Source organism: Erpetoichthys calabaricus, chromosome 13 (assembly GCF_900747795.2).
Source record: "Erpetoichthys calabaricus chromosome 13, fErpCal1.3, whole genome shotgun sequence".
Classification (NCBI taxonomy): Eukaryota; Metazoa; Chordata; class Cladistia; order Polypteriformes; family Polypteridae; genus Erpetoichthys; species Erpetoichthys calabaricus.
This window is the reverse complement of record NC_041406.2, coordinates 119,442,233-119,456,862: the sequence shown is the minus strand read 5'-3', so window position 1 is coordinate 119,456,862 and position 14,630 is coordinate 119,442,233. Positions and strand designations below refer to the sequence as shown.

Sequence of the window (14,630 nt, the reverse complement as noted above, 5' to 3'; positions counted from 1 at the left end):
GGGCCAGTCAACTTGGCATGCACATTTTTGGGATGTTGGAGTAAAACTGATATAACTGGAGAATAGCTACTTGGATAAGGAGACATAATGCTAAGAACACACAGCTAATGACCTGTGCGTGGAATTTGAACAAAGAACTTGAGATGATTGGTGAGGAAGCATGGCTGACAGCTATGCCACTGTAGTGCACTAAAGCATAATGAATTCTGCTAATAAAAGAAAATGCTTAGGGTGATGAAATAACATTGGAGTGAAACTTAACAAGTTAATATAAGTGCCAGCTGCTAGATGCATATAAATGTTCTCATCTATACGTACAAGTAAGAATTTCACGGTGCATATGACAATAATGACCTATAAACCAATAATCCACCTCCAACTCTCTTAATCTGAAACCATTATGCTTGTTTGGTTTAGGTGATGTGACACCTCTTAAGGTACTACGGGATGTAATCTTTAAAGAAGCAGGGCCATTTCAAACTCTTTTGGGGCCATAAGCAGTGTATCTACTTTGGGTTGCCAAACCAGTAACCCTACTTGTATGTGTGGGATGGCGGCCCCTAACTGCCCATCGGCTCCTAACCAGTCACATAGCTCAGTTATGTCTAGGAATAGCCCTGCCTCCGGGGGTAAGTGTCAGTCCTTCAGCTGGCCAGATAAGGTGTGTTTAGTAGGTAAGGGATGTGGCCAGTCTTATAGGTTCTTTGGTTAAATTTAGAAACTGCATACAGAAAAACCTATTAAATCTCTGTCACAGTGCCCAGCCTCACCCAAACCCATTAATTTATTTTTTGACCCATTTAATACAATTGAGGGGTATGGAGGGCTGAACAGCACTTGCCACAAGCTAGGAAACAGCTGTGGACAGGGCACAATAATGCTCACACCCATACTAAGATACACTCAGGACCAGTTTAGAGACGCCATTTAACCTAACCAGTACATCTTTGGGGATGTGCAGACAAAACTAGAGCCCCCAGATTCCCCACTAGAAATGGGGAGAATATGCATATTCTACACAGACAACAGTTTGAGCAACAACACCAACTACAAGAATACTCCACCCAAAAACGGTATTTTTTTAAATGCTACTTACCCCATGTGTTTGATAGTAATGGCTGAAAAACAAATGTACCGTATTTTGCACACCATAAGGCGCACTGGATTGAAAGGCGCACTCTCAATTGCGGGGCTTATTTCTGTACTTAAGCCATACATAAGGCGCACCGTATTATTCGGCGCATGCAAAAACAAGGTAACAGAAGCAAAACAATGAGTTTAGTTAAACCTTATTCTACTACGTATTTAAAAATACACTCACATTGTTTTTTGATCAGTCTGTTGTCACAAATCCATCGAAGTCCTCACCTTCTGTATCTGAATTGAACAGATGGGCAAGTTCGCCATCAAACATGCCGGGTTCCCTCTCGTCATTGTCGGAGTCAGTCTCGTTGCCGGGTGGCTGTTCAGCAATGATTCCAGCTTTCGCGTAAGCTCGGACAACAGTCGAAGCAGACACCTTAGCCCAGGCATCCACAATCCATTCACATATGGTGGCGTAACTCACCCGGCGCTGCCTCCTAGTCTTAGTAAAGGTGTGTTCGCCGTCTCTCATCCATCGCTCCCATGACGCTCGCAACTTCACTTTGAACGCTCTGTTTGCACCGATGTCCAGCGGTTGCAGTTCTTTTGTTAATCCTCCCGGAATGATGGCAAGCTCCGTATTCATTTGCTTCACTTGTTTTTTCACAGTAGCGGTGATATGGGCACGCATGGAGTCGCAGATCAACAAAGACGGTGATGCATGGAAAAACCCGCCCAGTCTCTTCACATACACCTCTCTCAGCCACTCTCTCATTTTCTCCTCGTCCATCCAGCCCTTTGGATTGGCCTTAACGATGACTCCTTCTGGAAACTTTTCTTTTGGCAGCGTCTTCCTCTTAAAAATGACCATAGGTGGTAGTTTCTGTCCATTGCCGTGGCAACCAAGAACAACAGTGAAAGCCGACTTCTCATGCCCCGTGGTGCATATGGATACCGTGCTGGTCCCCTTTTTCTCCACAGTATGGTTCACGGGGATGTCAAAAGTGAGAGGGACCTCGTCCATGTTGGTGATGTGGTTGGGCTGGATTTTTTTGTCGGTAATCTTGTTGCTGCAGTAGGTGTGGAAGATGGTCAGCTTTTCTTTGCAATCCGCTGGCAGTTGCTGCGCCACGGTAGTTTGTGCGCAGATGGCGAGATGGCGCCTTTTCATAAAACGAAAGCACCAAGACGGACCTCCTTGAAAGTGTTCAAGCTTCATGTCTTGTGCTATCGTTATTGCCTTCAGTCGAATGGTGACTGTAGAGACGCTTCTCCCGGCTGCTCTTTGTTCAAGAATCCATTGTTCAAGTTGGTCTTCCAACTCTGGCCACCTCGCCTTGTTCCCGCGGAAACTCTGTTTTGTCTTTTTAACTTGGCGCAATTCATTCTCCTGCTTCCTCCACTTCCGAACCATAGATTCATTGATTTTGAATTCTCTCGCTGCTGCTCTATTCCCATTTACAACCGCGTAACTGATAGCCTGTAGTTTGAATTGTGCATCGTAAGCATGTCTCTTCTCTGATGCCATTTTCAGGGTCCTTAGCCAAACAAATGTTGTTTCGCAGCGCACCAGTAGTACAATATACCTACCTGCCGTAGGCGTGGTGGAGGTAAGCGTACATCTGTACGTGGCTTTACGTAATGTTCTGCAATTGGTTTATCGCTGCCAGCGTACGTAGTGTACGTATTACTACGTCCCTATGTCGGCAGGAAATGGTCCGACAGTCAATCAAGCGGAGCGCTTACTAAAATGCACAACAACATTTTTACAGATTTTGGAACTCAGTGCACACATAAGGCGCACCAAATGTAAAGGCGCACCGTGGATTTTTGAGAAAATTAAAGGCTTTTAAGTGCGCCTTATAGTACGCAAAATACAGTAATCTTATCTTTCCATGCAGAACAGAGCTGACAAAATGTATGCTTTAATAGTGTGGTGACCAATGCTGGAGAACAGCAAACAATATCAAAATGTCCATGAAAAAAAAACTCACATTACACTCTTAAAAATAATGGTTTTATAATGGCATTTTACTGGGTGGTGTGATTCCTCATAGAACCATTGCTTGACAAAGTACCATTTCATTCTGGGAAGAGTTCTTTGTTTATGAAATTGGCTCTAAAAAGGGTCTTAATATGTGAAAACAACAGAAATCTGTAATGTATTTTAGGCTGCCTACTAACATACAGTACACGCTAACATATCAAGATTTCCTGAACTCTGCCTGTATTGCGATACATAGTAAGAATCTTTTAAAAATCACAAACCCATTGAGATTCCACAAATCATATCATCTGGTCATGGCTATTAATGGTACATGTTTTGGATCTAAATAAATAAAGGTTCTTTCTGGAATATTCATCTGGATGGTTTCCACTCTGGTCACATAGTCCCCATCAACTCATCCAATTGTATACTCAAATGTGCAAAATGTGTACATTTTTTACTAAATGGGGTAAGTAACATTTAGAAAAATATATCATTTTTGGGTGGAGTATTCTTTTAACCCAAAATTAAATATCCATCCATCCATTAACCAACCCGCTATATCCTAACTACAGGGTTATGGGGGTCTGCTGGAGCAAATCCCGGGCAGGGCGCCAACCCACCGCAGGGCACACACACACACAAACACTCACTAGGGACAATTTAGAATCGCCAATGCACCTAACCTGCATGTCTTTGGACTGTTGGAGGAAACCCACGCAGACACGGGGAGAACATGCAAACTCCATGCAGGGAGGACCCGGGAAGCAAACCCAGATCTCCTTCCTGCGAGGTAGCAGCGCTACCACTGCACCAATGTGCTGCCCAAAATTAAATATGTTAAAATTAAATCTGGCAATTTTTTTGTGACCAATTTTTTATTACATAAAGACGAAATGATTGGAGGTAATCAATAAACAATATTGCATTACAAAAGAATCCAAACCTACCTCTCCAACCATCTCCCACCCAACCTGAGCCAAGAAATCTGGCATTTAAAGTATAAGAAAAGTGGAGATTTAACTATGCCACATAAGTTAAGTTATTCCAAAAATCAAGCTCAGGTTTAAGCATCATTCCCTGCCAACTGTCTTCTTTTTATCCTGAAGTGATGTGATGACGGACTAGTGTTCAGCAGCAAAACCAACAAGGAACACAGATTAGGCCAAAATGGAACAGCACTGTAGCTTTTGTCCTCACTACAGCATTAATATCCTTTTCCCAGATTCCCGCTAGTAAGATTCTTGTTACAATGAACTTAAAGAACTGAAGTCTTTTGCTTTTCAAGGATAATCCTGTCCACTTTGGAACTGTGACAGAGAATGGCACCGGCCTGAAAGTGTCTCATAATGCACTGGTCGCCATCTTCAATGTTACACGAGGGACATACAGACAGTGTAAAGGCGTGGAAATGACAGAACAACTTACATTTTTTAACTGGTTCAACACAGGATGATTAAGGATGGTCACAGGGCACAGGATGGTTCTACACACATTTTAGTATTGCCATATCACAACTCCAGCAGAATGGATTAAAATCTTAGGCCAGTTGCTGTCTCTGTGGACTTTACATAATCTCGCTGTGTCTAAGTAGGTGTTTCCTTGGGTACTCCACTCCTTCCATCACTGCTTAGTTTAAGTGAATATGAATCAACCTTCTATGAGTGAACGTAGGTCTCTGCTTGAATCTTTCCGGGGCTGGACCTGTGACCTGTCCAAGACTGATTTCTGCCTTGAATTCTATTCAGTCTAATTAGGCACCAGTCCCGGTGACCCTGAATTGGATTAATCACATTTGAAAATGGATGGTTGGCAAAGAAGGGACAATAGACAGGAACAGAAATGATGCAGGGAAAAAACTGTGACATGACTGGCCTCCAGTTTTACAAAGGCCAGTCCTCTCTGTGGTGTAGCCAGAATTTTGAGCTCTTTCTTAAAACATGTATGCACCTTCCATTCCTGCAGTGTCCTGTGCAAGCTCACCATGTATTACATTACATCTGAGTCATTAATCAAGGAAAGAGAAATAACATAACTTTGACTAGAACTACATTTCCTAGGATCCGAGGATTAGAGTTTTACACGCAAATTTCCCAGTCACACCTGGCAGCCATCATCATCAGTTAATCATGCAGTGATGGCCAGTTAAGGTGACTGTGATGACCAAAATGGCAAACCCCAGAGACATACCAGGTCAATTTAGAATCACTGATTAACCAGAGCAAGTTCCAGCAAAGTCAGTCCTGGGGGACCATAGTGGCTGCAGATTTTTGCCCCTACCAAATTTCTTAGAGAAAAGTCAGTGTTTTCTGTAGAAGCACTTTATTGCTCAAGGAACATTTTCATTGCACTAAGATTCCCATCTGTTAATTGCTTATTTCAGTCCTAAGCAGCTGCAGTCACTGTTTTAACTGCTTCTTTGAACTGCTTCTGCTAACGTGTTTCCATTTACACTGACCTGTGTGCATTCTTCATGAACTATGTTTTAATAAAATATTTGGAAGGAAACTGAAGAGAAAAAAGTGAAGGGCTGAGAATTAACTCACCTGTTTCAGGCTACAAATCACCTGGAAAACAACCTTGGAAAGGAAAAGAATCTACAATATAAGAATGATCTGACATGGAAGAATGAAAAACTAACAAGCCATAAAATTAAATAAGATCTGTTTTTTAGAAAGGATTGGTGTCTATTTAAGCAATTGGGATGAAACAAAAATCTGCAGCTACTACCGCCGTCCAGGACCAACTTTACAGACTCCTGACCCAGCAAGCAAAATTAATTTGTCAAGCACATTTAAAAACAGCTTCTATTGACAAATTGCTGAACAAAGATTATAATAGAGCAATAAAAAAGCAATTAATAAAGAAAATTTAAAAGCTTAAAATGAATATGAAGATGTACACATGAAACATAATGGGCAATTTTAGAAGGCTTTAAAAGGATGGATTCTAAATCTAGATTTAAAAACTGTAAGAGAAGGAACTGATCTGATGTTGTGTATCTGTACTTCTAAAATTTATATTTTTTATTTCTTACTATATTGAGGAATTGTTCTGTTCTGTGTACTGCATTGTATTGTATTGACCCCCTTCTTTTGACACCCACTGCACGCCCAACCTACCTGGAAAGGGGTCTCTCTTTGAACTGCCTTTCCCAAGGTTTCTTCCATTTTTTCCCTATAAAATTTTTTTTTGGGAGTTTTTCCTTGTCTTCTTAGAGAGTCAAGGCTGGGGGGCTGTCAAGAGGCAGGGCCTGTTAAAGCCCATTGCGGCACTTCCTGTGTGATTTTGGGCTATACAAAAATAAACTGTATTGTATTGTATTGTATCCCATAACAGACAGGGAGCCAGTGCAGGGGACGCTAAAGCCGGGGTCATGTCACCCCTCTTCTAAGTTCCAGTTAGTTGTTCAGCTGCTGCATTTTGTACTAACTAAGTGAGACAAAGACAATGGATTGACCCCCTTTACAGAGAATTACAATAATTTAGCCTTGATGGTATAAAAGCTTAGATAACTGTCTCTAAGTCATGCAAAGAGAGGAATGGTTCCATTTTTGGTTTGAGTCAAAAGTCACCCTTGCTTATGTAATAACACGTGGTGACAGTTTGCCTACAATTTTTGACATACCACACAATATGTTTTGAAGTTCCAAATAAAAAATACCTCTGATTTGTTTTCATTTTACTGGAGAAAGTTATTAGCCATCCAGCATTTTATTTCTTAAGGACAATCACTGAGCATCTTGATGGATGTCATTAGGACTTAGGGGAACACACAGTTGTGTATCATCAGTGTAACAAAGAAAACAGATATTTTTGAATGATATCAGTCATATACTGTAAATGGAAAAACACATAGGTCCTAGAATGGAACCCTGTGGGACTCCATAGGGGACAACAGCCGGAAGAGAAAAAAGAATTTACCAATATTAATTGAAAACGTTATCTGGCTTAAATATGAATGGAGCCAATTGAGTGTTGATGCCCCCTGAATACCCACTCTATGCTCAAGGAATCAAAGACAAAAATTGTTGTGGTCAATAGTGTCAAAAGCAACACTGAGGTTCTGCAAAATTAATATAACACAATCAGAAGAATCAATAGCTAGGAGACCATTTGTCACCATCAAAAGAACAGATCCTGGGCTGTGAAGTGCTCCAAAAGAGGAGAACAGAGTTCAGTATAGAGGTATGTCAAGCATTCTCAGACATTTTCATTTTACGTTTCTGGATTAGTAATGGAAGTGTTAAATTAGAATAGGACCAGTACATTATCTGATGTTATACATATTATCTATTTCATAAAACATAGCTGAACTTTCTCTTGAAACATTGTCAGCAGGCTGCAGCAAAAAGTCTAAATTATAAACTTATTGGATTTGTTTTTTGTTTTTTATTCCATCTACTAGGGGGCTTCGCTAGCCCTCCCCCCCTGCCTGCGCTACGTGCCAACCACTTCATGTCTCTGCCTCTCGTGTTATGAAGAGGGGGGCTGAACGTACCCCAAGGAGACGCGATCGCTCCTCCGAAATGGAGATACAATGGGAAAAACAGTTTTTTTACCTCCTCTTTGCTCAGTCAGATGCTGGCTTGTTGCTGCTGCCATGCCAATGCATTATTTAAATAAATGAGAGCACCCATGTCAGGAAAATGGAAAACAAGGATCATCTGGTATCCACCTCCACAACTGTACGTATTTCCTCACGTGTGTGTTCAGCATTTAGATATTAATCACAATAGGCCCATGAAATGGTTATATTATACAGGGTGGCCCACGAAAAAGTAGCCCGCGTTACTATAGTATTACTGGCGGCCTTCCGTAAAGAAAGAAAGAACTTCTGTATTGCGCGCTTTGCTGGGACACCAGCGGCAGGAAACTTTGCAGCAAAAATGTCCCGCGTTTCCTTAATGGAACCCATGAGAACGTACGCCTCCACTATTGCGATTCTTTGTGGAATGGGATACAAGTCGCTCCGCTCGTACTCACGTTCGCACCTCTACTGTTCCTTCAACCCGGTAATATGATGCCTCCTTTGTCGCCGTTTCCCCAGACTAACAGGACCCAGGGGCGGGGAAGCGTGACGCAAGCCGCCAACGCGGCGTCCCCCAATAAACTCGGTGGAAGGGTTGGGTTGACAAGGTGCTACGGGGAAGGATTCACTCGGCGCGCCACTCTGGCAGGAAGGCGGGCTACTTTTTCGTGGGCCACCCTGTATATGTATAACAGTACATATGTTCCTGTAGCCAAGCAGTGTCCTTTATATGCTAACTGAATTACAATGTTCCCATGTAATATTAGATTCATTTGAGGGAGCTGTCAGTCTCCTGAGGTGTGTGCAATTACAGCACAGATGGTGGTAAATAAATGTTCTTTTGAACTGCATTGTAATAGTAATAATTGTTATTATTAGTAGTAGTGCCTCATGTTTCAACATTCGTGATTACAGCTCGTGCCCTGAAAGACGTGGGGGGCACCCAGTTTGATCTCAACTACGACGGCACATGGCGCATGAACACCGCTCAACTTGTCTACAAGTCTTCTTCTTTGCTCTGCAGCATCCTGCATTGCTGTCTGCATATAGTCTTCTGTAATGTGGTAGTTTTTGCAAGACTTTAAAACTGTTGAACCGTCAACCCCCCTGACTCTTCCTCCCTTCCTCGGTACTTCCTTGATGGACCACTTCATTCCAGCACAATTATTTGGCACTCACCGCAAGTCAACTGTAGGGCGCCCGAAGGCATCTTATGTACCACCAGCTTCTTTCTTATGCCAGAACTGCATTTTCTAAAGGAAGAATTGGAACGCTGAGCCAGGACTGGCTCGATTTCTATAACTGGGCATTTAAAAGCTAAATCTGTGCCTTTCTTCTTATATTCTTTCTTAATTCACCTTAAATATAAATTGCACAAATGTTTTGCAGTTAGTTTCCACGGTATCCTAGTTTTAATCCATTCCATGATATTTGCTTTATTCTAAACGTATAGTAAAGTGAACTTTATTATCATAAGAATCGCTTGAACAAATTGCCATTATAGGGTCACAGAGAGCAAAAGCCTGTTTTAACAATGTCATTGGATGTAATGTGAAGTTGTGGCTCTGAGGCTAGGGATTTACACTGGTAATCAGAAGGTTGCTGTTTCGAATTCTGTAAATGCTAAAAGTGACTCTATTTCGTTGGGCCCTTGAGCAAGGCCCTTAACCTGCAATTGCTCCATCCTGGGTATGACATTAATCTGCATCCAGCCCGGCATTTAAGCCCTCCAACCTGCTGGGAAAAACCTGGGGGTTGGTGGCAGAATTGGCACTCCGGCCACCATAAAAAACCTTACACTGGTCCCATTCCATCTGAACTCATTGTCATTACATACGGGGGTCTTCCCAGACTGTCTTAAGACTGCTGTAGTTAAACCCCTGCTCAAGAAAAAAAAATCTGACTCCTCTGCTTTTGAAAATTTTAGACCTATTTCTAACCTGACTTTCTTAAGTAAAATTCTAGAGAAGGCAGTCACTATGCAGCTAAATGATCACTTGAATAAACATTCTATTCTTGATAAGTTTCAGAACAAATCACAGCACAGAAACTGCACTCGTTAAAGTAGTAAATGACTTGCAGGTAAATGCAGACAGAGGCCGTTTATCTGTTCTCATCCTCTTAGACCTGAGTGCCGCATTTGATACCACTGATCACAATATTCTTTGAAATTGTCTTAGTCAATGGGTGGGCCTCTCTGGCAGGGTCTTAATTTGGTTTGAATCCTACCTGGCAGGTAGAAAATTCTTTGTTAGTTGTGGTAATTACAACTCAAAGACACATGATATCCTATATGGTGTTCCACAAGGCTCTATCCTGGGTCCGCTGCTCTTCTCAATCTACATGCTTCCGTTAGGTCAGATTATTTTAGGGCATAACGTGAGCTACCACAGCTATGCTGATGACACACAACTATATTTATCAATAGCGCCTGATGACCCTGAATCTCTTGATTCATTGACACAATGTCTTACTTGTGTTTCTAAATGGATAAGTAGTAATTTTCTCAAACTAAATAAAGAGAAAACAGAAATTTTAGTGATTGGAAAAAATGGATATAATAAAGTTATTAGAAATAAACTTGGTGCATTGGGATTAAAAGTCAAGACAGAGGTAAAGAATTTAGGGGTAACTGTTGACTGTAACCTGAATTTTAAATCACATATTAATCAGATTACTAGGACAGCATTTTTTCACTTAGAAAATATAGCAAAAGTTAGACATCTTATAACATTGCAAGATGCTGAGAAATTAGTTCACGCTTTTGTTTTCAGTCGACTAGATTACTGTAACACACTCCTCCCAGGACTACTCCAAAAAAGACATCAATTGATTGCAACTAGTGCAGAATGCAGCTGCTAGAATCTTAACTAGGAAAAGAAAATCTGAGCACACTTCTCCAGTTTTGATGTCACTACATTGGTTACCTGTGTCATTTAGAATTGACTTTAAAATACTGCTTATGGTCTACAAAGCATTAAATAATTTCGCTCCATCTTATATTTCAGAATGTCTTTCACCTTACACTCCAAATCGTAACCTTAGATCTTCAAATGAGTGTCTGCTTATTATTCCAAGAGCTAAACTTAAAGAAGTTGTGAGGCAGCCTTCTGCTGTTATAAACCTAAAATCTGGAATAGCTTGCCAATAGGAATTCGATCTGTGCCACCACCACCTGATAAAAGCACCGTGATGTCCCTACATTGATGGATTAAAGGCCAGAAGTCCACATGACCGTCATCATCAAGTTCTTCCATGAGAACCCTGAATACAATGAGGACCGATTGAGGTCATTTATGTTAGGTAGAATGCCTAGAGGGGGCTGGGTGGTCTCGTGGCCTCACAATCCCTGCAGATTTTATTTTTTTCTCCAGCCATCTGATGTTTTTTTTTTTGTTTTTTCTGTCCTCCCTCGCCATCGGACCTTACTTTTATTCTATGTTAATTAGTGTTCCCTTATTTCAATTCTTAAATATTTTGTCTTTTTTTCTCTTTCTTCATCATGTAAAGGACTTTGAGCTACATTGTTTGTATGAAAATGTGCTATACAGTATAAATAAATGTTGTTGTTGTTGAACTTGTGTGGTGCTGAGGTGTTACCCGTTGCATGACGACACTTGGTCCCAATCTAGGATCCTGAGTTGGTTCGTCATGTGGTGGCTGCTGCAATGTGCTGTATCAGCGCCTGCTCCTAACCTCTCTCTCTGATGTAATGTAGCAGTTCTTAAAAATAATGTTTTTTTAATGGCACATTATGATTCTTTACTGTGCCATTGTTTGACAAAGCACCATTTCCTTCTGGTATGCCACTGGAACTTTGTGCTTTTAAAAACTTCCTAATATGTAGAAAAAATGAAAATTTTAATGTATGGTAGGCATGACACTTAACAGATTAAGAAAAGCCTGTGTTATTGTATGCAGTAAATGTCCTTTAAAAATCATGACCCATTGTTATTTCATAAACCTGTTACTATCTATTCCTGGTTATTTACTGTACGGAGCCTGTTATGGATCTAAAGAAATAAAGGTTCTTTCAGGAACCTTCATGTGGATGTGTCATTTTGGAACCAAAAATGGTTCATCTGTGGCATCACTCTGAAGAATCACTCTGGCACCTTTATTTTTAAGAGTGCCCTGCCGTTTAAAATCCTAAAACAAGAACGACCTTACATCACCTGCGCCCACCAAAAAGATAATTTCGTGTATAACTTGTAAAGATTCTCTGTGCTACTTTGCAGATTTAAAATTAATGAAATAGTGGGAGATCGGCACAGTGTCGCGGCGGTTACAGCTGCTACCTCATGGGTTACCGTGTGGAGCTGACATGTTCGTACGTCAGTTCTCCTCTGTAACACCCCAAACGTCCTGGTTAGTTAATAGGCGAGCTTAGATTGCACCCATTGTAAGTGTGAATGTATGCCTGGGTGAGCTTTGTGCGCATTTAATTTTTCCCGAAAAATAACCAAAATTTCTCAAGCATACTCGCATTAAGTCCCTTATAGTTCCTTCTGTTTACTGCCTTCCAAAGGGCGATTCGCCGGTTGCGGCTACTTTCTCACAGACTCAGGACCCAGAATACAGTTCTCAACCCGGTCACTGCCACATTCTCTTTTCCTGTCACTCACCCCAAGAAATGATGGTTAAAATTGATTGGCGCTAAGCACGTAGGAAAAATAAAGGAAAACGAAGTAATAAGAAATTAATTGATGGTTTCACTCGCGTTAAAAGCTTATTATTTACAGAGATGTAAAACCCAGACACTAGTGTTTTCTGAGTTTGCAGAAAGACATAACTCATATAACTGAAGGGTAAAACCAATGAATACCCATAATTGGCTTCCTAGCAAGCCATCGTTTGGAATAAAAAACCCGTCATGTGTGACTAGCCTGGAGCAGGGTTAAAAAGGGCATCGCCGAGTAACGGCAGCTTTCGAATGCTGCTCAATTTGATATTGTTTCCAATGGAATTCCAACAATTGTAAACCCTCGTAACCCAACTTAAGGTCGTGTGGGGCCGAAGCCTAACCCGACAACACGGGCAGTACCGACTACTTTATTTATAGGACTACTGTCACTGGTATACATTTTAAAGTGTTACCTTTTTTCTCGCGAACCGTTATCTAACATAGTATTGGTCCCACTCCTAGCCGATTCACTTATCTTTATGCAAATATAAAGGATCGTTGCGCAACTTCGTACAGGTGGCGATGTGGTAATAATGACGGTCAGTTTCATTTACTTTTATAAGATTTTCTTCCAATATTGCTATCTTCCACGCATTAATAAATCTGAAGTGAAACACGTGCAGACAACTAAACTGTTAAATCGAAGTCCGGTTTTCTATAGTTAAAACACTCACCTCCAATGATGCATGCAGCACCGATTTCAAGCATCCTACCCAGACTATCATACCTAATTGTTGGTAACAGTTTCCCATCCAACCGTCCGTGTCTTGGATGTCTTTTTCCGGAGCATTGCGGTGCTGGGCTGGTGTCTATCGCCGCGCCTACAGACAAAAACAAGAAGCTAACTTTGGATTGTCGCAACCCCTGTCGATCACTGGCGCACTCATTCGCCTCTTGGTCGGTACAGAGTCATGCATTTTAGTGACTGCGGAAGCAAATCCAAGTGAAAAGTTGAGAGTGTGTACGAAATACACCGACTCCCGACTCGGGAATCACTCCGGCCAGTGATGTCAAATGACAGCATTATTGTCTGTCTGCGCCTTGCCGAGCGCGTCTTCTTCAGATTAGACTTGAAACTCGGTTAGCAGAACGGATGCTGCATCTTTCTGAAACTGAACGCAGAGACAGTCACAAAAGGGCTTACCGGTGCCGCGAAGGGTACGCGCCGACTGAGACAGAACAAAGTGATAGTACCGGACGATATGTAAACGCATATTCTGTACGGCACAAACGGATCTTACTGTGTCTGTTCGAAGATCAGATACCATCTCTCGTTTTCTCTCCGTCTCGTTTTAATGAAAGGTTCCCATACATCTTGTAAGCTGCCAAGACATTGCAGCATCTGTTCTGACTTGATGCCACGCGCCGCTGATGCTGAAGTTAATTCCGCTCCTTGACTGGTCGCATACCACTGAAACGTCCAAAGACGCAGGGACAGCGTGGGTCCGCATTGTATCGACCCTTTCCACTACATACACGAAAAAGCTCTCAAGTGGCAACGGAATCCCTGAACTTAAAACAGCCAACCCGGGAACAAGAAGGACTTTAGCTGAGCCTGCTGTGTCCCTTCCAATCGGCCGGTCACTCACCGTCGGCGCGGATTGGCACAAAGCGCACGCAGAGCAGTAGCGCGAGGGCGCGGGGCCAGTGGCGACACGCCGAGTCCGGCTGCATGCCTGCCTCACTCCCGTGTCTAGGTGTGCGCTGGAGACGGGGCGGACCCGCGACTGAGAGCTTATATCCGTCCAGAAAGTGAGTGCACGAGCTCAAAGTCCCGCAAATGACTGCTCCCTGCGAAAAGTCACACCGACCCGTCGGCAAACACGTAATGGATCAAACGCGAGCCCCCCACCCCACCCCGGGGGCTGCTGTGCTCGCCTACGGGGCGTCACGCTTGGAGAGGGCGCTTTTTTTTCAGAGATGGCACCTCCTAAGGAGGTCCTTCTACTTACGAGTGACCTCTTTATTCGCAGTACTCTGCCACCGGACAGTCACCCTCAAGAGGGACTTCTTTAGTTAAGCTTATTCTCACACTAGGATGTCATTCTTACACAGTGATACTTACGCCCTCCTCAAATGCCATGCTTTGGCTCTCTGATCTCATTCTGAGCTATCGACGGGTGGATGGTTGCTGCCTCTTTTCACCCTTTTTCGATACCTTCGCCATATGTTCCCAGGTTTTTTGGTTTCTGACACATCCCTACTGTTTGAAATATTGTCATGCACTTCCTATTCAGTACATTGTTGAATGTTTTGTTTCTGTTTTTAAATACAGGTATTTTCTCGCGACTCCATTAGCATATCAGGTGACCCCTCCACCCTCCCCAGGTTGGGAAAAGCCAACA

At 42.3% G+C, this 14,630-nt stretch overlaps 1 protein-coding gene across 1 annotated transcript in view; it reads right to left on the bottom strand.

Annotated features, from left to right (window-relative positions):
* Positions 1 to 14,090, bottom strand: part of susd5 (sushi domain containing 5) — a 64,648-nt gene extending 50,558 nt beyond the window's left edge. Inside the window, 1 exon segment of the mRNA XM_028817531.2 lies at positions 13,875 to 14,090. Coding sequence (XP_028673364.2) covers positions 13,875 to 13,959 — 85 coding nt within the window. The 5' untranslated portion in view covers positions 13,960 to 14,090.
* Between the last annotated feature and the right edge of the window lie 540 nt (positions 14,091 to 14,630).